Source organism: Mobula birostris, chromosome 9 (genome assembly GCF_030028105.1).
Source record: "Mobula birostris isolate sMobBir1 chromosome 9, sMobBir1.hap1, whole genome shotgun sequence".
Taxonomy (NCBI): Eukaryota; Metazoa; Chordata; class Chondrichthyes; order Myliobatiformes; family Myliobatidae; genus Mobula; species Mobula birostris.
In genome coordinates this window covers 33813777-33841471 of record NC_092378.1, presented here as the reverse complement: position 1 = coordinate 33841471, position 27695 = coordinate 33813777, and the positions used below count along the sequence as shown (strand labels likewise).

At 38.6% G+C, this 27695-nt stretch overlaps 1 protein-coding gene across 11 annotated transcripts in view; it reads left to right on the top strand.

Moving 5' to 3' along the window:
• LOC140202653 (ELKS/Rab6-interacting/CAST family member 1-like) overlaps positions 1-27695 on the top strand; it is a 754922-nt gene that overhangs the window by 261057 nt on the left and 466170 nt on the right. Inside the window, exon 16 of one of the 11 annotated variants that reach the window (XM_072267771.1) lies at positions 17537-17661. The exons of 8 other annotated variants lie outside the window; for them this stretch is intronic. In XM_072267771.1, the coding sequence (XP_072123872.1) occupies positions 17537-17540 (4 nt within the window). In that variant the 3' untranslated portion in view covers positions 17541-17661. Of the gene's footprint in view, positions 1-11123; positions 11170-15258; positions 16708-17536; positions 17662-27695 lie in introns of those variants that run through there. 2 more of the 11 variants (XM_072267767.1, XM_072267770.1) reach the window with 2 other exon arrangements.

The window sequence follows — 27695 nt, the reverse complement described above, 5'->3', positions numbered from 1 at the left end:
TGCCGTGAAAAATGTTTTTTTTGGTAGAAAATTAAGACAAAATTCATTTAATAAAGGAGAGAGTGAGCAACATATGGAATACTCTAGTACCACAATAAACTGATGAAGGGTCTTGGCCCAAAACGTCGACTGTACTTCATCCTATAGATGCTGCCTGGCCTGCTACGTTCCACCAGCATTTTGTGTGTGTTGCTTGAATTTCCAGCATCTGCAGATTTCCTCATGTTTGCGCTGATAGAGTATAGCCATTTTTAAGATGACAACATCTTTCTACTTCTCAATATATTGCCCTAATTGCTAACTCCTAAAGTGATCTGTTAAGCCAATGGAGTAGAAATTGATTACATCTTATTTTGATCCTGGAGTTAGAGAGGAAGAGAGTAATTTGGGGGTGGTGGGGAAGGGGTGGGAGAGAGATTAAGGAAGAGAACACTGCTGCTTGTGTAAAGAAAGCTGCTCTTTGAATTGCTGCAGAGCAGGCAATGCACTAGTGTTCTTTCAGTAAAGTTAACAAATCGTTTTGCTTCACTGGTGCTTAGTATACACATCTGGAGATTCTGGCACCTGCTCTATAAAGGATTTGCTAAATTTGAAGAACTAAAACAATTGGTAGTGTATAGGAGGACATATGTATTATGTTTTACATTGAGGCCTGAAAAATAATTGAAACAGGCATTGTCCATTCTGTGCTACAAGGGAGTGTATTGAAAATCTATTTTTAATCTAAAGTGTTTATTCATTGTTTTAAAATTGATGACCAACTACGTGATACGTAATTTATTATCTATTTGTCTATTACAGTCCACTGTAGAATTGGCAAAACATTATTCTTCAAAATTAAGAGACAGATAGTTACTATTGTTGTAGATGTTCAAAATGACAAACTTAAGAACAGATTGTTGCCATTTATCAATCAGTTGTCGCAAAACACCTTGTTAAGTTATAACAAGGCAATCATTTCCAGCTATCTGTTGTATTTTTGCGAAATGTTACCACAAAATAGCAGCCAATAATACTTAGATTCTCATGTTTCTGAATAGATTTGCTACTTTTACCACATCATACAAGATATTTCATTAGAAGCAAAGAAAAAGTTGGAAATTTGTCCATTTACCTTCTTCATGGTCTGTAAGGAAAGGCCTGTATTGTGCTGTAGGTTTTCTATGTTTCTATGTTTCTGTGCTGCTATCTGCCCCCTGCCCACTACCTCCATTCAATCTCCTTCCACCATCCTCTATTATACCTCCATCTTTATGGGTGAGCAAGATATACAGAAGAACCAAAGATCCTACTAAGGGATAAATAAGCAGAGCAAGTTGTTAGTAACTAGTGTGTAATGTGGGTTATTGACTTTGGAAGGTAGAATGTAAGAACAAATTATTTTTAAACATAGTGAGACTACAAAATGTTGCTTTACGAAGTGCTCTTGTGGTGCTAGTACTTGAAACACAAAGGGCTGACATACAGATACAGTGAGCAATTAGTAATAGAATATTTGGCTGCCCTTTTAATGGTTAGGGAGCATAGAAGAGAATTTGCTACAAATTTACAGGATGCTGTTGAGATTATACCTAGCATACTGCATACATATTTGATCGCTGTAAGGAAAAATATTAGAGGTGATGCAGAGAAGGTTTACTAGGTCATTTCTTCAGATTTACAGAATTGATGTGCTATGAGAGGTTCCATAGATTGGGCTACAGAACAGTATGCAATTATTTGATGAAAGCACAAGTTATGAGTGGTTGGATTTGTTAAGGTATGGAAATAGAAGGGCAAAGTTTCAGGAAAAGAGGTTCCTCTTTTAAGACAACAATAAAGAGAAATTTCTTCTGAGGATCATGACTCTTGGAAATTTTATACCCCAGACAGCAATGGAGACAGTTATTTTAAGTCTTAAAGACAGAGGTCGAGAGACTTGAGAGAAATAAAGAGTTGTACAGCACAGAGGCAGGCATTTCAGCCTGCTGTGTTCATGCCATCCATCAGTACCTGGTTGTTATAATCCCACTTTCCAGTACTCAGCCCTTAGCCATAGTTTTGATACGGAAAGCACAAATGACAGTGTACCTTCTAACAACCCGAAGTAGTGTTATTTTAGTAGACGTAAAACAATAATGTTGGTTGTCTCTTCGGGCTCGGTTTACCTTTTAAACCTATTTCTTGCTTCCTATTCATCAAATTCCAGGAAATGTTTTTTTTTGATATTTAACAAACAAGTACAAGTTTAGAAATTAGAATAGAGAGAAACGTACAGCTGATTTTTATGTGTAAATTACAAAATGTTTGTGCCCATTTCTTGTTGAATTCCTATCCATTTAGAAAATAGATTCTTTCTACACCAGTTTTGAGTCATTCATCATCGTTTCTGTGCTCTTGATAACATAACAAATTGTTTGTACAAATTTCTAGCTTTGCTACAGAAATTGCATTGAAACATTGAATTACGCAGCTTTGTTGTGTTCACTTACATTAAAATATAGAATACCATACAGAAAATCAGCAATTGTAGAGTCTCTGCTGGGATATTATCTTTATTTTATGACTACTAAACTTTTCAAAATGTGCAGGTAAACTTACAATATTATGACTGAATACTTAAAGGCATCTCATTTTGAGTTGAACATACTCAATGTCATGCATTAGTTGGTGATAAATGCTTTGAGTGATTTCTTTGAGCACTTTGGTTCGCAGTATGTCCAGGATAATTTCTTCTCCCATTTATCATCAGTTAATGCATGTGTCCTACATCTTAATTACTTAATTTTCATGTGTTCAACATAGCAGCGTTTCTCTGGTCTGCCTTGTTAAATGTTCTTAGCTCTTGGTTGTTGTTGACAGCGTATCCTCTGAAATCTCTTTTAACGTGACCTTTCTGCAGGTGGTCTGCTGCCTGCCTGAACTCCTGCCACTTATCCTTCATAAAACTCTGTGTAAGATTAGAATACTCTGGTGATTTTTCTTCTCTTTTCTATGAAGATTGAGAGGCTCCTGATTTTTGATGTAGCTTGTCAGTAACGATTAGAATCAGAATTACCTAACTTTGGTGGTTTGATGCTCATTAGATCATACCAGAACTGTGTATTTGTGTCACACTATTTATCTATGACCTTAATTCTTTCAGTTAGGACCATTGTAAGTTTAGTTGAAAATAATTCCCAACCACAATTTAAAAATAGGTTGATTACAGTAAAGTGATCATTATAGTCAATAACTGCAAACTCTTCAAAACTCTGGTCATCAAGTACATTTTTTGGAGGCTTAGCCTTACATTAATATCATCAATATCAGCTAGGGACTGTAGTTACTGACTTTATATTATTTTAAAATTATAAACAACCAAGCGTCCATCATGAAAGTGACATAGTAATAGGTTCGTCTGTCATTTCATCGATGCAGCCCTCCTGGCTTAGGAGCCTGATGTTCGAGGGGCAATAACTATTCCTGAAATTGGTAGTATGGGTTCTGAGGCTATTGTACCTTCTTCCTAATGGCAGCAGCGAGAAGAGAGCATGGCCTGGATGTTGGAGGTCCTTGATGATGGATACTGCTTCCTGTGACAGCACTCCTTGTGAATGTGTTCAGTAGTGGGGAGGTCTTTACCCATGATGGACTGGGCTGTGTAAACTTTTCTGTTCAAAGCATTAGTGTTTTTATACCAGGCTGTGATGCATCTAGTCAATATGCTCTCCATCGCACATCTATAGAAGTTTGTCAATGTTTTAAATGCCATGCTGAACCTTCACAGATTTCATCCTAAGGCAGACATCCCACCCTGCAAAAACTCATTTCAGGGAGGTAGCACCATCAATTTGCAGGAGACTCCGGGAACTTCCGGGAGAGGTGGGATGTCTGCAATCGAGTAGCTCCTTAGCAGCTAGCCAGCTAGTTTAAATAACGTTAGCTATGCTAATGAACGAATGACACCTGTTAAACTCACCTCAACATGTCTTTTACAGTCTTAAGCCACCATGTAGCGAGCAACACTGTCATTATTTTTGACCCCTATTAGGTAGGGGTACACTTTAGGGTAGTGTGCAGTGAAGTATGTTTTATATTTTCTTTTTTGGAACACTTTGCCATGGCACACGCGCGCTCTCTCTCTCTCTCTCTCATGGTTGCTCTCTCGCACTCTCAAAAAAATTGATTTCCAGGATAATGTATATAATTTGCGGGCATCAGGGAGTCACTATTATTATGCGGGAGACTTCCGGGAGAAGTGGGATGTCTGTCCTAAGGGCACTTGCATTCTGGGCCTACGATAAATCTTCTGAAATGATAACTCTGAGGAATTTAAAGTTGCTGACTCCACCTCTGAGCCCTCGATGAGAAATGGCTCATGGACCTCCAATTTCCTCCTCCTGAGTGAGTGATTGTTGTTGTGGCACCACTCAGCCAGATTTTCTATCTCCCTTCTATATACAGATTTGCCACCACTTTGATTCAACCAATGACAGTGGTTTTCAGGGTAGTTCACAATTCAAGTTTAATTGTCATTCAACCATATATGAATACCCATGACTACAGCCAAACAAAACTGCATTACTGTGGGTCAAGGTGCAAAACAGAGTACCAGCAGTCATATACAGCACAAAGCACATATAAGATAGCAAGCATATGTAAGAAAGCATTAAAATACAGTCTGCAGAAAATATACAGTCCAAGACCCTAGGTCCATTAATGTTGCAGCAGTCTGCACATTCAGCTTGTCTTCTGCCAAGCAGACACCGGGGGCAGCACTGACTCCAGCTTGGATGCCGCGGCTCACAGCTTCCCGCAACTCTGGGGGAGCGCACCAGCTCTAACGCCTCTCTCCTGGGCAGCTGTAAATAAGCGACACCAAGGCATGAGGCCTAGTCCACATAGCTCACTTGCTGTCCACTTCTACTCTTCCCTGATTAATCAGTGAATCAAACTTCCATTATTTCACATTAACAATGTCCAGTAGGGTCTTGTGATCACAAGAAAGGTGACCAAGACAATGACTCGCTGTTAAACTGCACACCACCTTCATATTCTGACTCTCCGCAGGCAGCAGCACAATCCACATCTTGTTTACAAGTTTAGTGACCATTGGTTTTCAAGGGATATTGAGACCCTGGTTAAGAAGAAGAAGAAAGTGCAGAGCATGTATAGGCAGCAAAGAACAGATGAGGTGCTTGAGTATAAGAAATGCAAGAGAACAGTTGAGGGGGAAATCTGAAGGGCTAAAAGAAGGCATGAAGTTGCTCAGGCAGACAAGGTGAAGGAGAATCCCAAGGCCTCCTTTAGTGTATTTAATATTTCAGTATTGTAAATACAGTACTGTGCAAAAAATCTTAGATACATATAATTAGTGTGCCAACGACCTTTGCACAGTACTGTAATAATTTTAAGTATTTCACTGTACATCTGCCACCAAAAAAATTTTCAACCTGATTCTCTATTGTGGACTGAGAATGGGAAGGGGGCAGGATGGGGGAGTCATGGTTGGGAAAAGGGGAAGGAGGAGGGAATGGAGTGACATTCCAGAGAGACATTCTGTAATGGTTAATAAACCAATTGTTTCAAATCAAATGACCTTGCCTGGTGTCTTGGGTCTGGGTGTGTTTGCTCCTGCACCATCTCCTGCCCCAGGCATTGCTTCTCTGCCACCGGTCCCACAACCCTCCGGCACTCCACCCTCACCATTCCCAACATCCTTTGCTCCCACTAAATTAACAAACGCTCTCTGCTCCACATTGACAAATACAGTTCTGTGCAAAAGCCTTAGGCACATTAGTTATATACTGTATATGTGCCTAAGACTTTTACACAGTATTGTATATAGGTTGATTAAGCATTCTTTGTTTACATAATTTAAGTATGTGAGTGGCATATGTCATTACACTGTTATGTCATACGTGAGCACCCCACTAAATAAAAAATAAGTAGGCAAAACATATCCTGGCCACTGTGTTCTTCTTTCAATTTATTTTAAGTTTTGGAGTTATAAAACATAACAGTGGTGATGAAGATGTTTTAAAATGAACCCAAGATGATACCTACCTGTTAAAGCATTGCCCATTTTTTCTTCAGAAGGGGGGAGAGACATTAGAGTTTGAAAAAAATGGCAGAAAATGTACAAAAATCACAGGTGATTTTCATAATTTTTTTAAAAAAAGCAGATATGTCTGGCTCCGTAAGAAAGATGAACACATTCAATTGCACAGCAGAAAACTGGTTAATGTATACTGAATGAATTGAGTAATATTTTGAAGGGAATGAAATAGCCAATGAAAAGTGTGTTCCAGTGTTAATGAGTGCAACAGGTGGAAAGGCATACAGTTTGCTTAGAGATCTAACTGCTCCAACCAAACCAGCTGAAATAAGCTTTGCTTATATCCTGAAAGTAATGCAGGAACATTTAGAATCAAAACCAATGTTGATTGCAGAACGCATTAGGTTCATATGCGGAATCAAAAGGAAGGGGAGACCACTTCAGCTTATGTGGCTGAATTGAACAAGTTGTCCAAGCATAGTTGGTTCGGTGATGGGCTTAATGATGGCTGTGATATTGTTTAGTTTGTGGAATCTTACAAGAAAAAGCATTCAAAAATAACTCCTAACTGAAGCAAAAATTGCATTTAAAAGAGCAGCTAAAATTGCTGAATCAATGGAAACAGCAGATAGAGATGTAATTGAGTTGCAGTCAGGAATGAAAGTTAGTGTTAACAAAATTTGCGACACCTAAACAGAAACCTGCCTGGCTGAACTAATTGTTTTACCATTATGGCGGGGCTCACATGCACCAGACCAATGCAGGTTTAAAGGCAAAATTTGCCAAAAATGCAATGTAAGTCACATAGAAAGAGCATATTGGGAAGACAAAAATAAATGTTTGGAAGGGAAGAGAAAAAGATTTTTAAAAAGTCAAATCACAGTTTCAAAAAGACCACTAATCTGCATGCTGTTGATGAAAAATCTGATAATGATTAGAGTGACATAGGAATAGGTAGCCTTGAGATTTATAATTTATAAACTAACGAGACAACCAATATGGCTTAACACAGAACTAAGTGGCAAATTAATTAAAATGGAATTGGACACTTGCTCAAATCACTCTGGGCTTGTATGTGATAAAACCAGGAGAGTCAGCATTGTGGGTCATGATTGGCTGTGACAACTACAACTTGATAGGAGATCCATCCTCCATTTCCATGCTACATCTCCTGCAATAGGGTCAACTGAAAGTGAATTATAAAGGTACTGGATGATGCTACAGCAGTGTTCAAGGATGACATTGGAAAGCTCAAATATATCAAGGTAAAATAGTGTTAAATGAAAAATGCCACACCCAAGATTTACAAAGCCTGTCTGATTTCCAAGTGAGCTAGATCTCATGGACGCTGGAAGAATTCTTTGCAAAGTTGAGTGGAACCCATGGGCATCATCAGTGGTCACAGTAGCCTAGAAGAAAGGGCCTTTCAAGATCTGTGGTGATCTTAAGTTCACCATCAAACCAGTACTGAAAGATCATTACCTTCAGAATGTGTCTGTCAGGATCTGTGGTGATTTTAAGGTCACCATCAAACCAGTACTCAAAGTGGGTCAATACTCTCTGCCCAGGATAGAGGATATTTTTGCAAACCTTCCTGGAGGGAAACACTTTAGCAACGTGGACTTAGTTAGGGCCTACCTACAGATGGAAGAAGAGTTCAAAGTGGTTCTCACCGTAAACAGTCACAAAGGGGCTTTATCAATATAATAGGCTTACTTTTGAAGTAGTACCTATACCTGCATCTGGCAGAAAGCTATGGACCAGGTCCTGCAAGGCTGCCAGGCGCTCAGTGTTAGCTGGATGATGACATTGTTATCAGTGAGGACGACTAGGAATGTCTCCAAAATCTCAAGACGGTGTTAAAAAGATTATGAGCATAATGTAACTTACTGTGACCACACCACTGATGCACAAGATTTACACAGTGTGCTGAGAAAATTCAAGCAGTGTTGGATGTTCCAAGGCCAAACGACATGTCACAGTTGCGGTTCTTTTACGAATTTGTCAATTCCTAAAACAGGTTTCTGCTAAACCTGACTACAGTGCTCCACCCCTGGAACTCATTAGTACAGATCGGGAAGAAATAGCAATGAACAAAGCTGTGTGAGGTGACTTTCCAAAAGGTAAAGGACATGGTGACATCAGACACTATACTCACACATTATGATTCATATCGTACAGAGAAACTTGCCTATAATACGTTGCTGTATTGTACAGCTACAGTCATGTTGCACATTACGAGTGATGGAAGTGAACACTCCATAGCCTTTGCATCATGTTCCCTTACCACTGCAGAGAAAAATTACACACAAATTGACAGTGAGACCTTCAGTCTAGTTTGGCGTCTAAAGCATATCAACCAGTACTTGTATGGGGGAGAGGGAGTTTACCCTCATTACTGATCATCAACCCCTAGTGTTATTTGTGGATGACACTAAGATTAGGGCATAGTGGACAGTGAGGAAGCCTATTAAAACTTGCAATGGGATCTGGCCCAGCTGGAAAAATGGGCTTAAAAGTGGCAAATGGAATTTAATGCAGACAAGTGTGAGGTGTTACATTTTGGGAGAATAAACCAGGGTTGGGTTTACACTGTGAATGGTAGTTCATTGAGGAATGCAGTAGAACAGGGGGATCTGGGAATACAGATCCATGATTCCTTGAAAGAGTCACCATAATTAAAGAAGATTGTAAAGAGAGCTTTTGGCACATTGGCCTTTGTAAAACAGTGTATTGAGTAAAGGAGTTGGGATGTTCTGTCCAAGTTGTATAAGACATTGGTCAGGGCAATTTGGAATATTCCGTGCAGTACAGGAAAAAATTACAAGAACATTGCCAGGAGTTGAGGGCCTGAGTTATAGGGGAAGGTTGACTTATTCACTGGAGAGTGGGGTGAGATTTGATAGCGGTATACAAAATTGAGTGATGTATAGATAGCTTAAGTGCAAGCAAGCTTTTTCATCTGAGGTTGGGTGAGGTTGGAACTATAGAGGTCATAGGTTAAGGGTGAAAGTTTTTTAAAAAAGAGAAACTTGAGGAAGGACAACTTCAGTCAGAGAGTGGTGCAATTGTGGAATAAGCTGTCAGCTGAATTGGTGGATGAGGGTTCAATTTCAACACGTAAAAGAACTTTGGATAAATACATAGATGGGAGGAGTATGGACAGCTGTGGTCCAGGTGCAGGTCAGTGGGACTATACAGAATAACAGTTTGGCACAGACTAGATGGGCCAGAGAGCTTGTTTGTATGCCATAACTCTACAGTGAAGAAGTTTGTTTTACATGCCATCCACACAGATCATTTCATTGCAACAATACATTGAGGTAGAGCAGAGGAAAACAATAAAAGAATGTAGAATAAGGTGTTACAGTTACCTAGAAGGTACAGTGCAGATAGGCAGTATGGTGCAAGGCCATAACAAGGTAGATTGTGAGGTTATGAGTCCATTTAAGTGCATAACAGGATATATGCTTTCAGGATTTTGTACCTTCTGCCCAATGGAGGGGCAAGAAGAGAGAATGTCCAGTGTGGTTGGCATCTTTGATTATATCAGTTGCTTTACTGAGGCAGTGAGAAGGGTAGGCAGATTTCATGGAAGGGAGCCTAGTTTCCATGATGTGTAGAACTGTGTCCACAACTCTGTATTTGTGGACAGAATGGTATTTAAAGGCAGAATGAATGTTAGTGGCAAAGGTGTTAGTACAAGTAGTATGTGTAGTAATTTTAAAAATCTATAGGAGTGGTGAAACATAGTTTAAGAGGTGGAAATTAAAGCAAAGAAAAAGCAAAAACTCTTTTGCCACTTACAGAATATAATTTTGAATTTTCTAATTTACTATACTGAACTATGGAACAAAAAAGAGTAACAAAATTCACTCAGTAACCCAAAGAGGAGTGTTATTGTTTGGGCGCAAAGACATCAGAGCACACATTGCCGTCTCATGCCAATTGAATTAAACATTTAAATAATGCCATATAAAGCAGACTATTGTAATGTCTCATTCCTTCAAATCATTGTTGATCTCCTGTGAATTTACTTTCTAAATTAACTATCCTTTTGATTTTTTTCTGTTTGAAGTACATGATATGCAATAGTTACATTGGCTTTACGTAATGAAAAATTATATATTATTTATTAAATTACTATTGTTCTGTATTAACCTATTTACTAGAATATAAGAAGCCTGCCATCCAGAATTAGACATTGGTCTGAAATGTAATAGGCAGTGAAAGCTGGTGTTAGTTGCATAATTTTACAAAATTAATTTCTTAAATGACAGAAAACATGTGCTTCTCATTTGCAATTCATGGTGAAAGTTCAAAGTATAATATGCAAAGTCAGTTGCTGCTTAATGAAAATGAAAAAAATAGTAAAAGTGCTGCTTGCAGTTCACTAATAAAAATAGTAAAATAATCTTTGAAATGTGTTCTTCTGTTTTCTCAATAAACATTCCATTAGTTATTCTCAAGCCCAGAGGACCAAATACAAATGCCACATAAAGGTTTTTATAGCAGTAACCATATAACAATTACAGCACGGAAACAGGCCATCTCGGCCCTTCTAGTCCGTGCCAAACTCTTACCCTATCCTAGTCCCACCGACCTGCACTCAGCCCATAACCCTCCATTCCTTTGCTGTCCATATATCTATCCAATTTAACTTTAAACGACAGCATCGAACCTGCCTCAACCACTTCTAGCAGTAATATTTTGTTACGTCACATTAAGACATAGTGTACACTTCTTCGAACTCTAGCTTGCTCCTTATTCAGCATTTATATCATAGTGTAAATGCAGCTTGTTCCAAAATAACAAATTCATATATGATTTTAAAAAATGACTCAATTACTGTAAACACGAGGAAATCTGCAGATGCTGGAATTTCAAGCAACACACATAAAAGTTGCTGGTGAACGCAGCAGGCCAGGCAGCATCTCTAGGAAGAGGTACAGTTGACATTTCGGGCCGAGACCCTTCGTCAGGACTAACTGGAAGAAGAGCTAGTAAGAGACTCTTACCAGCAACTTTTATGTCAATTACTGTATGTTTCTGTTGAAAGTAACACTTATCATGTTACTGAATAGTGCAACATGAATTCCATCAGGTTTACCAAGACAGGAAAAAAATGTCCAGAAGAGGATTAACAGCAGGTTAGTGCTGATCTGAGGCCTAAATCACTGCAGGCATACTTTGACTGAGTGGTTCTCAGGCCTTTTTGTATGCTGACTAATTTTGAAACATTAATGGTGAATCAGAATCCTGTAAAGGTAGAAATCATACAAATATTTTGGCCTCAAATTAACTTTCTCAACATGTTAACATTAGAAATACAAGCAGGAGTAGGCCATACCTATTCCACCCTTTGCCAACTTTTAGGTGACACAAAGTTGCATTTTGTATGTCCTGAATGATTAATCCTTAGTTATAGGACAGTGAACCCTAGTTCTAAGTACCCCAAGCAGGGGCAATGTTAACAGTATAATTGTTCTAAATCCTGGAGAATATTAGTTAAATAAGCTTATTCTATCCTCCTGTGACAAATCCACCATGCCAAGTATCTTTCTAGTTAATCTATGCAGGACCTCCTCTTTTACAAATATATCCCTAGTAGAGAAAAGCAGATTTGGCAATATTTCAGATGTGACTAAATAGGGCTGGAATTGGATAAAGGCATTTCCACTACTGTACACAAAGCTTTGTGTAATGAAGACTAACACACCATTTACCTTTCTGCTTGCTTGCTGCTCTTGTGTGTTAACTTACAGTGATTTGTGTACAAAGGCATCCAGATACATCTTTAATTTGAATCACTTTTGATCTCTCACCATTTAAAAATTACTCTACCTTTCATTACCCTCAAAATAGTTAATCTTATATTTTTTTGCACATTATTTTCCAACTGCATAACCTCATCTATCGACTTAAGTTGCGGATACACCTTAACGCCTCCCTGCATCACAACCACACAAACCACAATGCATCTGAGTTTTTATCATCAGATCAAATGGATACATTACACTCCATCCTCTCATCCAGATCATGGGTGTAGATTGTGAATAGTGTGGACCTGACACCAATCCTTACAGCACCCCACTAGTTACACCCTTCCTGCTCTACTTACGGAGCATTACCCATTATCCAGTACATGTCATAATATCCTCAGTATTATGTGCTTTAAGTTATTGAGTCATACTGTATGGAACTGTGGCCAGGTCCAGATTCAAATTCAGATATACAGCAAAGCATGCAGTGAAATTAGTCATTTGTTTTAACTGCCAACATACTCAAGAATGTGCTGGGAGGCAGCTTGCAAGTGTCACCACACATTTCAGCGTCAGCATAGCATGATCACCATGCTTGGCAGAAAAACACAGAATGCAACAAGAAACAAAACAACTACAGCAAAACAAGGCCTTTCCTCCCTCACACCACACCCTCCCATGCAAATAGTCCTCCTACCCCAGACCTCCTGTCTTCCAAGCCTTTGGGCTTCGACTTTTGGACTTCAATCTTCAGTACCCCGTCCCCCCTCAAACAGGCTAAACCAGATATTAGTCTCTCATCTGTATTAATCCCATCTTCTAGCACTTACCATGGACCCTTTTATGCCTAGGTATTGTAAGTGCAATACTTGCAGATCTGTCAGCACGTTGTGTATTTAATATTTCAGTAATATTTGAGTAATCTTTGTGAGTGTATATGAATTGCATATGCCATCACTTTACCACATGACAAGTACACACCTTGCTTAAAGTAAACTCAGTTAGACCCTATTCCCAGACTCCTGTGTCTTCGTTTGAATTGATGTTAAAAAATCTAACACAGTGATTCTGCTTCCAGTACTCTTCCTGACAGCATATTCCAGGTACGCACCTTTGGGTGGAAAGCATTCCCCCCTCCTCCCTGTACACCAAATCTCTTATTACTTACCCCAAATTTCTTATTTTATTCACCACTGATATGCGGAAAACTTCCCTGCAGTGAACTCTCATAATTTAATATACCTCAATTACGCCCCTCTTAACCAATTCCCCTCTGGGGAGAACAGACATAGCTTTTCCTATCTCTGCTCAAGATTGAAATGCTGCATCCCAGGCAACATCCTGGTGAATTTCCCTGCTGCTTCTTCAGCACTGTTAACATCGTTCCTATAGTGCGGTGATCAGAACTTTATGTAATACTCCAGCTGAGGTCTAATCAATGTTTTCTAAAGTTGAAGCATAAACCTCTCTGATCTCATATTCATTATCCAGTCTAATGAAGCTCAGTTTCCCATGTGCCACCTTAGCTACATAATCTATCTGTGCTGTCATCTTCAGGGATCTGTGGACATGCACACAAATGTCCTTTTTCGCAGTACTTCCTAGGACCCGTCCATTCATGGTGTATGTCCTAATCTCATTAGTATTTGCAAAATGCATCGCCTCACATTAATCAAGATTAAGCTCCATATCCATCACCAATATCAGCAACATGTCAATGTCACCCCCTAGCCAATGACTACCCACCACATTATCAACAATTCCATCATTTTTAGTGATTTCTGAATTTAGGAATCATGTCTTTTACATCCACATCCAAATCATTAACAAACAGCAAGTGTCACAGCACTTAATCCCTATGGAACGCCTCTAGGTTCACATATCCAGTCAAAAGAACAACCCTCTATCACCACCCTGTGTATCCTATTGCCAAGTTAGATCCCTTTTGCCAACTTGCCCTGGATCCCATGTGCTGAACATTTTAGATTAGACTTCCATGGCTTACTTGATATATAGAAGTCAATTCTCCTACGTTTTATTTCTCTGTTGGATTTTTCCATTTTCAGCAGATTTTTCTTAAACTCAAGCAGTTAAATAACTTTTTCAAAAAGCATAGATTTGCTTTTGTGTTTGTTCACAGCCCTTCATAGACAGATGGTGATTCTCATCGACTTCCTTGACAATAAAAAAAAATTCAGGCAAAATGTATGGAATGCTGTTCTTTATACTATACTTGTGTACGGATAACTCTAAATCATCAAGAAAATATAATAGCTGAACCTGATCATAGAATTTTATAGACATATTCAGGAAACTTGGATACATTCACTGATCTCTCATTTCCACCTTTGAATCATGCTTTAAGGTAGTGAGCATAAATTAATTTGTGTTGATCAGAAGGATGTGGTTCTCTGCGATATGTGCATATGTAACATTTTGTAGTTTCTATTCATGGAAAACAAGAAATAAACAATTAAAAGGGAAGTATTGTTGTTCAAACTGAGGTTGTTTCATAAAAACAATTGTTCAACAAACATTTCTGTAAGTCAGGTGAAACAAATACTGTGGATTCCAGTTAATTGGGACACATCAGGATAAATATGTCAAAGGTAAAATCTTGTGGCCATAAAATGGATACACTTGGCATAATGCTGGTAAGAAGTATGAAGACAGAGACTAATTTTAAAATGCAGACACTATCAAATGCATATAGTGGGTGAAAGACCACTATCAAAGGATAAGGAAATGTTTTCTTTCAAGCAATAAAACATAGCTGCAGAATCTTGCATATTTCCATAATGTGAGTGTGAATAAAATTGTAAACAGAAGATATGGAGGTGTGCACCACTGTCTGAATACTCCCAAGTATGTTATTCACATTATTTATCTTATTTCAGGATTAAATTTTATAGAATCATAGTTTTGTAGTTGAGGCACAGACATGTCATGATTAAGGCTCTTGACCAGGAAAGTCCATTCTCCATTTCTCTCCATTGATACTGCTAGACCCACTGAATTTCTCCAGCAAGCAGCTCATTTATTTTACATGTAGTAACATTTTGAACGAGGTTGGAGAGAGATCTGCTCTGGCTGAAACCTAACTTCTCTTTATGGACTGGAAAATATGAATTGAGTTCTGTGTGCCCTTAGCCAGGATATGCTCTCAGGGTTTACTCTGTTCAATTTTGCTGCCATGCTTACTTTCTACCTGTAGCCCCCCTGGCCAGCCTCAGGGTCACTCGGCTCTCTGTCGTCTAGGGAAACAGTCCTCGGCCCCGCCGAACTGGCTAATTAGTTTGTGTGGATGCTGTGTGATGTACCCCACCCCGCCCACTTAACAGACAATACACCAGATACGATTAAATGATTTACAGTTTATAGATATTACTGGAACTATATAATTAATAGAAAATAAAATATAAAGGGAAAATAAAAGGCGCCACACTTATCAAAGTTCATTTCTTCGTGCACAAACAGTTGGAGCTCAGGACCCTTCTTCACCCTGCGACCCCTCGGACCACCTCGACCGGCCGCCTGGAACCAACAACAGTGGTCGACCAGACGCTCCACACAAGTCCATGTCCGTCTCCTCGGCGAACGACCCGCTCGGGGTCCGACCTCGTTAGCGGACCTCACAGCACCTGGTCCATCCTCTGTCTCTCTCTCTCCCGCCTTCTGCCCCAAAACCCCGCACATACAATATCTTACAGATACACCAAAAACATAACAACTATCCCTATTGGTTCATAACATCATCTTATCAGTAACGTGATTCAACGAACTGCTAGCGGGAGGACTTTCTCAGCATTTAACATAACAAAGAAGCATTCCCAAATATAACATAACAAAGAAACCATTTTAATTAGCCTACGCAGTAACATAAGAGACGAAACCCCCTTAAATACCCGATGTTAAAATGGGGATAGTTGAGCAAATACCTGTTTAAATAAAACTAATTGCACTTAAATTATACTGGTATCAATTTAAATCTTTGAATCCCTGCCACCCCCAATAAATTTAAAACTTACAATTGATTGCAGTAAGTAAAGTGTGACATTTTGTTTTCGTTTATTTTTTGTCCTTAAGTTGCATAGAAATAAGATTGTAGTAGAATTTCATGTGATTGAATGAAAAATATCTTCACAACATCGTAGGCATAATAATGTAAAATTAACTTTTCTAAAAAGAATAAGGAAAATAACTTGTTCTTAAAAAAAAAACAACTCTGTAACTGACTGAACTGGGCCAATTATCACAGGCATGGCTTTGTGGGCAACAGTGATGCACAGGGCATTGCTTGCAAGTTTTATGGAAACTTCTGTTAGGTTGATTAGAGTAGAATGGTACTTGAGTTTTTGACGAAACAATTGTAAAGAAGTTGTCTTCTATCTTTACCCACTATCTGCTCCAAAATATTCTTACTATGAACATGCAAGTTCAGTGAATGAATACCCATAGTTGGATTTCCCACTCAGTTTTCACTCTCCCAACAGCACCCCACCTCTATTTATTAATAATTAATGATAATCAAAACATACATGATAGTGTACCTGTAAAAAGTAACAGTGTCAATTGATAATGCTCTTAAACTTGTTAGGATTTTATACAACATAATTTCCTGGAAGAACTCTCTGGATTGAAAAGCATCTGTGGGAAGAAAGAAATTGTCAATGTTTTGGGCTGAAGCCCTGCATCAGATATGTTGTTCCAGATTGCAGTATCTGCGGTCTCTTGTGTCTCTATCATAATTATAAATCATCAGAGGTTGGGTAACTCAAAATTATTCCCCTTTACAGTCCTGTTATCACACTTTCACTTGAGATTGTTGACGTCCATCAAGATCATAATGAGTCATTCCTCCCTAAACTATTGAGAATTATCTATAAACAACATTGTTTCTAAAGATTTGCCTCCCTGGACCTATCAGCATGTATCTTTTATTATTAATTTAATTCATTCACTGTCATTCTGGCTACAATAATAAATGTAACATTTATTGTCAAGTTTGTTATAATTTGCATATATCCCTAGTATAAATGTCATAAAATGTAGTTTATTGTAGCAGCAGTAGCACAGAACATTACAGACATGATAAACATAAATTACATAAACATAAATGAACATAAATTATATATGACTTGCATGATAAAATAAGCATAACAACATTCGTACAAGTTGAGAGAAATATAATCTAGGTAGAATTAGGGCTTTCCAGTTTGGTTTGAGCATCTGATAGCATTGGGGAAGAAGCTGCTGTTGAACCTTAATACATGGACCTTCAGGCTCTGTACCTTCTGCCGGATGGTAGCAATGAGAAGAGGATGTGGCCTAGATGACGGGTCCTTAGTGATGGATGTCACCTTCCTGAGACATTATTTCTTGTGGATGTCCTCAATGGTGGGAATAGCTGAACCTTTGATGGAACAGGCCAATTCCACCACTCTCTGTAGCCTCTTGTGGTCCTGTGCATTGGAATTCCCAGACCAGGCTGTAATTGAACCAGTCAGAACGCTTTTCACTGTACATCTGTAGAGGTTTCTCAGAACCTTCGATGATATGCCAAGTCTCCTGAAACTTCAAAGAAAATAGAAATGCACCTCCTTCATGGTTGCATCTACGTGGGGCCCACAATAGATCCTCTGAGACGTTGCCACTTAGAAACTAAGAGGTGCTTACCCTTTCCATTGCAGACACTTCAATGAAGATTGGTGCTAGTTTGCCTAACTAAAGCATTTATCTTTTTATGTCATTACAGGTGATTTAACATCTTCGCCTGCACCCCATCCACCCAATTTCCCTGCATTTTTTTATTTCAATTATTGATGAAATATTCTCCTGAAAGCAAATGCTCCTGAAAGGTAGAATTAGCTTCTGCCAACTTGTCGGGCAATGTATTCTTGATATTTACTATATTCTACATTAAAAATAATTTTCATGTTGCTTTTTTTGTGTGGGTGACCATACATTTATATCCTTTGATTCTTGCATAGTGAGAGTTTCTTCCTCTAAATACCTCACTATTTTGGACAATTCCATCACATGAACACAAGTTACTCTATAGATTACTGGAAATCCAGAGCAACACACAAGAAAATGTGGGAGGAACTCAGCAGGTCAGGCAGCATCTGTGGAAGTCAATAAATGAGTCAACATTTCAGGCCGAGACCGTTCATCAAGGCTGGAAAGGAAGGGAGAAGATGCCAGAATAAAAGTGTGGGGGGAGGGAAAATAAGACAAGTTAGAAGGTGATAGTTGAAGCCAAGTGGGTAGGGGAGGGGATGAAGTAAGAAACTGGAAGGTGATATATGAAAAGGCAAAGGCCTAGAGAAAAAGTAATCTGATAGGAGAGAGGAGTGCACCATGGGAGAAGGGGACCAGGGGAGATGATTGGCAGGTGAGGAGAAGAGTTAAGAGGACAGAGTGGAGATGAGAAGAGGGAAGGGGGAAAGAGGAAAATTTCACTGGAAAGAAAAAGGGATGTTCATGCCATCAGGTCTGAGGCTACCTAGGTGGAATATGTGGTGTTGCTCCTCCACCTTGAGGGTAGCCTCATTGTGGCAGAAGATAAGGCAATTGACTGACATATCAGAACAAGAATGGGGATACGAATTAAAGTGGTTGGCCATGGGGAAATACCACTTTTTGCAGATGGAGCAGAGGTGCTTGACAAAACTACCCCTCAATTTATGTTGGATCAAACCAAACTTAGAGGAGACCACAGCGGGAGCACTGGATACAATTGATGACCCAAACAAGTTTGCAGTAAAGTCTTGCCTCACCTGGAAAGACTGTTTGGGGCTGTTAATGGAGTTGAGGGAAAAGGTGAATGGGCAGGTGTTGCATTTCAGTTGCTTGCAGGGATACTTGCTGGTGTGACATTAGTGGGGAGGGACGAATGGACAAGGGAAATTATGGAAAAAGTAATCCCAGTGGAAATTTTTAGGGGGACAGGTATTTTCAAACTTTTCTGCACTAAAATTATCAATTAGCTAGCCTTTCCCTTATTTTTAATTTAACTACACAATATGAGTGACACTGTCAAAAACCAGCATTTATTGTCTATCCTTTTTTGTTTCTTAACCTTTGAGAAACAATGATCAACAAAACGCAAGACCAATTTTGTATCCCATGCACTTATAGTGAAAGAGAATTAAAACAATGTTTTTTATCCAATGATGTGCTCATTCAGTGGAGCCACTGAACCACCTGCTATTCTGCTTCAATAAAAATATTTCATCTCAATTTTATGTTACTTGGTGAGTTGGTCAAAATGTTAAATAAAGTGGAGTTGTTCTAGATTTTATACCATAGTTCTTAGATAATTATGAATACATGAGTGTTCTGGTATTTTGATAGCTTTGACAGCTGCTGCAACATGGTGAAAATAGCAAACATGGGAACATGGCTGACAGAGCATCTCAATGAGATTGCCATTCAATAAGTCACTGCATTGCTTATGGTTTGCCAATTGGATAATGGCTGGCTTCCTTGTGAAAAATCTAGAGTAGAGAGGAATAGATTTTGTGTGGTGGTGACCATGGCTGGTAAACAGCTGAGTGGATTTGTTTGTTCCAAACTAAGTTCTTAGACAGTGCTAGGCCTTTTGTGATGATCTTTCACCAATCCAAGCTTTCCTTTTAGCCTTTTCCAAAATCTGATAGATTATAATAAAAATAATTGATCCCTTGTCATTTTGACCTAAGAATTCTTTTAGGTTTGAATTTTATTGTTTCTTTCAAAAGATTTATATTTCACAAGCAGAACTACTATTCTCAGTTTAGTTTAAAATAAATGAAATATGTATGTGTTTTGGAAGACTGGTTTATTTATTTATGATTTAGTCAGTAATGTGACTATGTCTTCATGGTGAATTTTTGTTTATAAACTGATCTGAAGAAATTGTTGATTTAAACTAAAAAAAAGTCTCTGGTTGTGTCATGAGCCTGTTCCGGCAGTTTGGAAGTTTTCTTAATGTTACACATGCATGTGTTTTGGCCAACTAAAACAAAAGAAAAGGATCAAAGTTTTAAATGGAGAAATGTGATTGGATATTCTTGCAACTGCCAAAACATGAAGTGCTTTTGGATTCCTCTGATTTGATTGTCAGTGGGCACATTTGGCAGGGTCATGTTGATTGAGTCTTAGTGAAAAGATTAACAAAATAAACTCCAGAAAGAAACTTGACTAATTTAATTATTAAACCAGCAGCTGAGCAAATCTGTTGGCTGTCTCGGATAATAAATTTTCTGTGCTTTTTATTATTATTGCCCCCCTCCCCCAAAGTGCCCTATTTATGAAAAGCTGTTTTCTCTTAAATTCTTTCTATATTTAGGATTATGATCAAGGCTCAAGGCTATAAGCTACATTATCTGTTTTTTCATGAAGGACAATGCATAACTTAGGAATGCAGGAGATGGTTTGAGTTGTCAGTGTTAAATGAGAGAAGTTTTTGGGTTTGCTAGATTATATTCCCTCAGCACTTCATTTGCAAAATACATACTGTTTTACTTCATGTAGAATATAGGAAAAAGAATCCTGAAAAATGTTGTGGTTTCACTTTTGGGATAGATTTTCACCAGTCTCAGATAATATCTTTGATTTCGCAATTAAAATCACAAATGCTCTTCTACCCGAGCCTCATTATTCTGATGCTGCAATTCTCAGGCTTGTTAGCTTTAGGCATACCAAATTCAACACCTTCCTGTCTGAGGTTATTTGTTATACCTCTATAAATTTGTCATTTAAATCTCTGCTGCCTACCACATAGCTATCATTGTTAATACTATACTTTTATGTTCATTTACTGCTCACTGAGCAATGCCTTGATTTTAAAATTCCTGTCTTTTTTCATCACTCCAATGCTTTGCCCCTGCCTGTCTCTGTAAGTTTCTCCAACAACCCTACAACTCTGATCCTTCAGTTCTGGCCCCTTGATCATTCCTAAATGTGATTATTTTGGCATTGGCAGCTTGGGCAACAGGAAAAAGTAGGTCTTAACAATTCCATGCGTTTGATGTGGAAACTGGACTACTGATTCACAGTGGTGTTTTATGCAAAAAAAGATAGGACTGTTCAGGCTGTTGGTCTTTGAATAATGAGTAGAGAACGTAAATATTGAGTAAATGAATATTTTGTGTTTTGGGTATGGTCAAGTTAATCACAGTTTAATCACAGGACCTACTCCCTATTAAATTTATGAGCTTTAAAGTCATACAGCTCTCTAGTACTTTTGTTTCACATCAGGAACATAGGGGCACAGAATAATGTGCAGAATTAAAAGTGCCTCATTCTAGATCAAATAAAATCTAGATTGGATGAATCTTGAGGGGACACGTGACCAATTCCTGTTCCTAATGTTCAGTCCCTTTCCTCTTCAAAAATTTCCAACTCTAGTGGATCTGCCTATACAGTTGAAGCATTACCTGAACGATGCAATATTGTGATTAAGTTTCTGGGTCTGCTTGGGTATTCCAGTTTTGATACGTGGAGGACTTTTCAACTGAGTTGTTTGTATCCTTATCTATTCCCTGTCTAAACTTGATTTCTCAGATCAGCCCTCAATTGTTATTTACTTTGTCATCCTTTTATAGTACAGCTACATAATGTGTTTATTTATTTATTGAGAATTAGCACGATCTTTTGAGCCATGCCACCCAGAAATGCTCTGATTTAATCTGAGTTTAATCAAGGGACTATTTACGATGATCTACCAATAACCTAGCAATTAGTACATCCTTGGGGTGTGGGAAACTGGAGCACCTGGAGGAAACCCATGGGGTCACAGGAAGAACACAGAGACTCCTTACAGGCAGCAGCAGGAATTGGACCCAGGTCACCTGTACTATAAAGCGTTGTGCTAACTTAACCACTAGGCTACCATGCCATGTAGAGTGATGTCCATTTAGAATAGAGATGAGGAGGAATTTCTTTAGCCAAAGAGTGGATAATTTGCAGAATTCATTACCACAGACAGATGTGGAGGTCAAGTCAATGTGTAAATTTAAAGCTTGATTAATCAAAGCGTCAAAGGTTATAGGGAGACAGCAGGAGGATGTGGTCAAGGGGGATAATAAATCAGCCATGATGGAATGGTGGAGCAGACTCAATGGGCCAAATAGTCTAATTCTGCTCCAATGTCTTGCGGTCTTAGCTAGGTGACACGCAAGACCTTGATAGGGGGTGGTGACGAAACAATCACATTCCTGTGGGTCTGAGGTCAGATCTTAAACAGAACAGAAGTTTTCTCTATAAAACAATATTAAAGAGCAAGATCCAGAGATTTTCATGTCAGAACAATAATTTTGAGGGCAGTTTTATTGATACTCAACTTTATAGTAGCTTTTTATTCAGTATTATGTTTGAAGCTAAATTTGAAATCCCCACTATAATGATCAGATTTGAATTTGTGCTCTGTATCATTACTCCAAAAGGATAGATTACTAATCTAATGCAGTTGCAAGACCACATTTCTGTTATACACCCCTTATTACAAACACTGATACATTTGGATTTTGAGTTTGTCCCATTTTGCTGCTCAAAGTACAATGATAAAGCTGTAATTTGTTTTAATGCCAATTAGTCTGAAGACTAATTGTGTGCTTTAGATTATGAGGTACCTGGGACTCCCAGTGCAGAATTTCCTAGGAGCAAAAAAATCATTATTGCAGATGTATGTTAGATGGGGATTGTACCAAACATCACTGTAACTGCCATCCTGCCATAAAAACAATGCCACCTCCAGCAGCACAGTATTCCTTAATGCTGCATTAAAGTAATATTGTAGGTTATGGAATAAGGCTTGCAACCCACAATCTTCTGATATTAATGAAGAAGTGCTAGTACAAAGCCAAGCCTGATGCTAAAAATTTAGAAAATAATGTTTATTTTAGAAAATGGACTTGAAAGAGATTCTGGAATGTATTCTACAACGTGTTTTACTGTGACAAACTTGTAATGAGGCATCGAGTATGTTTAAATTAGCCAAGTGTTGGCATTATCTATGTAACAGACACACTCAGCCCTTGCATTGTAAATACTGCCAAATGTATAGCTTGTGATTTATCTGTGACTTGAGTCAAGAGCCTTTTTGCATACATCTTTGTTGTTTTTCTTTCAAAGCTTTCAGAAATTGGTGTATTCTAGAAGGCAAAGCTACTGTGTCACAAACTTTTAATATTTCCAGATAGTGCAGATGGCTTCCTGTTGTTAAGGTTCACTTATTTTAGTGTAAATGCAGTGTTGTAATTAATTGTTGAGCCATGCAGTTGACAAGAACAGCACTCAACCTACACCCAGAGTTCTGTTTTCACAAAACCACTGCAAATTCAGTTGTCTGATTATTTGCCTTTTCTGATGTTGAATAAATATAATTCCTGGGTGTAATATGAACACTGCATGTGGCTCCAGGTACTTGAGCTTATTGAAAATTTCTAACTTGTATTAATTCACAGATGTTGGTACATAAAGTAATTTCAAAGTACACATCCTTTGCTTTGCAGGGAATGATGAAAGATCCGTAGGAAGTAATTATTTAATAATTAATTTCCCAGATGTCCCTGCATTTTAAATTCACAGTAACATGATCTGCAGTAGGCATATTAAATTTTTAAATAGAACAAGATCACATTTATTTCATCAGCCAAATGGTTACTGATGTAGCATCCCATGGATATCCAAATTAAGGAAGAAATCCCTCTTCTCACAAGTAGTTTGATGTTATTCTGAAAAATATAAATTCTATAAACTCCAGGATCTAAAATACCGAGTACTTTTATCACAATTTATATTGCAGAAACAATGAATGAGCTTGTTTCATTATTTGTGTACAGTTTTGGTTACGTTGTTATAAGATATTAAACTGGAAAAAATTGCAAATAAGATTTAGAAGAATTGGTTAGGACTTCAGGGTCTTATATAGGAAGAAGTTGGGCAGGCTAGAATTTTATTCTTTAGAACAAAAAAGACCGCGGTGTGACCTTAAAAGTGGATAAACTGACAACGAGCATAGATAGGGTGAATACACAGATTTTTTTCCCCCAGGGAAGAGAAAATTAAAAACCAGAGGGGAAAATGAGGGGGGAATGGTTTAAAAAGGACTCAGGGGATACCTCTTCAAACAGATGATAGTGTGTATATGGAACATGATTTCAAAGGAAGTTGTTGACACAGATACAGTGGCATGCAAAAGTTCGGGCACCCTGGTCAGAATTTCTGTTACTATGAATAGCTGAGCGAGTAAAAGATGACCTGATTTCCAAAAGGCATAAAGTTAAAGATGACATAATTCTTTAATATTTTAAGCAAGATTACTTTTTTACTTCCATCTTTTTACAGTTTCAAAATAATGAAAAAGGAAAAGGGCCCGAAGCAAAAGTTTGGGCACCTTGCATGGTCAGTACTTAATAACACCCCCTTTGGCAATTATCACAGCTTGTAAGCATTTTCTATAGCCAGCTAAGAGTCTTTCAATTCTTGTTTGGGGGATTTTTGCCCATTCTTCCTTGCAAAAGGCTTCTAGTTCTGTGAGATTCTTGGGCTGCCTTGCATGCACTGCTCTTTTGAGGTCTATCTACAGATTTTCGATGATGTTTAGGTCAGGGGACTGTGAGGGCCATGGCAAAACCTTCAGCTTGCACCTCTTGAGGTAGTCCATTGTGGATTTTGAGGTGTGTTTAGGATCATTATCCTGTTGTAGAAGCCATCCTCTTTTCATCTTCAGCTTTTTTACAGACGGTGTGATGTTTGCTTCCAGAATTTGCTGATACTTAATTGAATTAATTCCTCCCTCTACCAGTGAAATGTTCCCCGTGCCACTGGCTGCAACAAAAGCCCAAAGCATGATCGATCCACCCCCGTGCTTAACAGTTGGAGAGGTGTTCTTTTCATGAAGTTCTGCACCCTTTTATCTCCAAACAAATCTTTGCTCATTGCGGCCAAAATGTTCTATTCTAACTTCATCAGTCCACAGGTTTTGTTTCCAAAATGCATCAGGCTTGTTTAGATGTTCCTTTGCAAACTTCTGACGCTGAATTTTGTGGTGAGGACACAGGAAAGGTTTTCTTCTGATGACTCTTCCATGAAGGTCAGAATTGAGCAGATGTTGCTGCACAGTAGAACAGTGCAGCACCACTCCAGAGTCTGCTAAATCTTCCCGGAGGTCTTTTGCAGTCAGACAGGGGTTTTGATTTGTCTTTCTAGCAATCCTACGAGCAGTTCTCTCGGAAAGTTTTCTTGGTCTTTCAGACCTCAACTTGACCTCTACTGTTCCTGTTAACTGCCATTGCTTAATTACATTATGAACTGAGGAAATAGCTACCTGAAAACGCTATCTTATTATAGCCTTCTCCTGCTTTGCGGGCATCATTTATTTTAATTTTCAGAGAATTTTCAGCTAGGGAGCTGCTTAGAGGAGCCCATGGCTGCTGATTGTTGGGACAAGGTTTGAGGAGTCAGAGTATTTATAAAGCTTTGAAATTTGCATCACCTGGCCTTTCCTAATGATGACTATGAACAAGCCATAGCCCTAACAAGCTAATTAAGGTCTGAGACCTTGGTAAAGTTTATCTGAGAGCTCAAATCTCTTGGGATGCCCAAACTTTTGTATAGCGGTCCTTTCCTTTTTTTCACTAAAAATATACAAAACAAAAATAATACACTAATCTTAAAATGTTGAAAAGAATGTTTCATCTTTAACTTTATGACTTTTGGAGATCATTTCATCTTCTACTCACTTAACTATTCACAGTAACAGAAATTTTGACCAGGGGTTCCCAAACTTTTGCATGCCACTGTACAATTTGAAAAACATTTGCACAGCTATGTGGATGTGAAAGGTTTCGATGGATATTAACCAGCTGAACAGAAGGTCCTGTTTCGCTGCAGTATAATGCTAATTCTATGACTATTTCTTCTTCATGTGTGATCATAGATCGTGTGCTATAAATTGACTCTGTTCTTACCTAACAATCATTTTTCTAGGGGATTCACTGCAAAGCAGAAGAAAGAAGAATTTTCTTACAAATTGTACCCCAAAAATGCTGAGACTAACTGGAATACCTATGGGGGATAAAAAGAAGTGATCTAACCTGATATTTTCTTGATCACCATTTGCTATAAACACAAGAGATAATGCAGATGCTGGAAATCCAGAACAGCACACACAAAGTGCTGGAAGAACTCAGCAGCTCAGGCAACATCAATGGAAGTGAATAAACAGTTGAGGTTTTGGGGTGAGACCTTTTTTGCAGACTGGAAAGGAAAGGGGAAGATGCCAGAATAAAAGGGTGGGGGGAGGGGAAGGAGGACTAGCTAGAAGGTGATAGGTGAAGCCAAGTGTGTGGGAATGTAAAGGGCTGGAGAAGAAGGAAAGGAGAATGCAAGAGAGGAGAATAGATCATGGTAGAGGTGATAGCAGGATGGCAGAAGTAGGTAAGAGACTTGAGTGGGGAATAGGAAAAGAGGAAAGCGGGAAGGAAAAACAATTTTACCAGAAGGTGAAAGTGATATTCATGTCATGAGATTAGAGGTTATCTAGTTGAAATATGAGGTCTTGCTCCTCCACCCTGAGAGCGCTTCATTGTAGCAAAAGGGAGGGCCATAGACCAACACGTTGGAACGGAAATGGGGATAGGAATTAAAAAGGTTGGCCATGAAATATGTTGCTTTTGGCAGATAGAGTAGAGGCGCTCGAGAAAGAGGTTCCCCCCTCCCTACTTACGTCAGGTCTCACCAATGTAGAGGAGGCTGCATTGGGTGGCCTCCTCTACTATATTTACTTTCTGAACCATCAGACATTTCTAAACTATTTTGATACATGTTTATGGAGCAAAGAGGTTCTGCATTATCAATATAATTAGCAAGGGACTATATTCAGAAGCAGGACATCAAAGGTTATAATCTTTGGAATATTATTTAAGTCGTGCAGAGAAATGAATGCTTGGCTCAAAAACTGATGTTGTGTTATGGGACAAAATGACCAGTGCAAAGGAAACTGAAGCTGTACCATTGGGATGGCCTTCACCTGAACAAGGCTAAGATCAGTGTTCTGGAGAATTTGTGAAGTAGAAAAGATTTTAAACTAAATAATGGAAGTGTGATATGAAAGAGTCAAATAAATACCAAATTATATTGACAAAGTTAGAAAGAGATGTAATAATATGTGAAACAATAGATAGACTGACATAAAGGGACAGAATGCAAATCTAAGAACAAATTGTGGTTGCTGGATAGGGGTAATGATAACAACGTTGTACCTGAATGGAAATTGCATTCAAAACAAAACAAATTGAAGCTGCATGTAATAATAAACATGTCCAGTAACCGTTACAGAGACTTGACTTCAGGATGGCATAGATTGGACTTGGATTTTGAATGACAGGAAACAGGAAATGGTAAAGGTTTAACTATCTAACAACCATAGAGAAGGATAGTGCGACTTCAGGCAACCTGAAATTGGAAGTAACACACACAAAGTGTGGAGGAACTCAATGGCTCAGGCAACATCTACGGGGAAGAATACACAGTCGATATTTTGGGATTAGACCCTTCATCAAGATCTGCCTCAAAATGTCACCACAGTAGTGTGGCGGTTAGCACTAAGCTCTTACTGCTTAGGGCATTTAGCAGTTCAATTCCGCTGCCATTCTGTAAAGAGTCTCTGTACGTCCTCCCCATGGAATGTATGAGATTTCCCTGGGTGTTTTGGTTTCCTTACACAATCCAAAGACATACCAGGTAGGTTAATTGATCATTGTAAATTGTCCCGTGGTTAGGTTACGGTTAATCAGGGTTGTCGGGTTGCTGGGATGGTGTGGCTTGAAAGGCTGGAAGGGTCCACTCTGCACAGTACCACTAAAATAAATAAATGTCAACTGTGTAATCCTCTCCATAGATGCAGCCTGACTTACTGAGTTCTT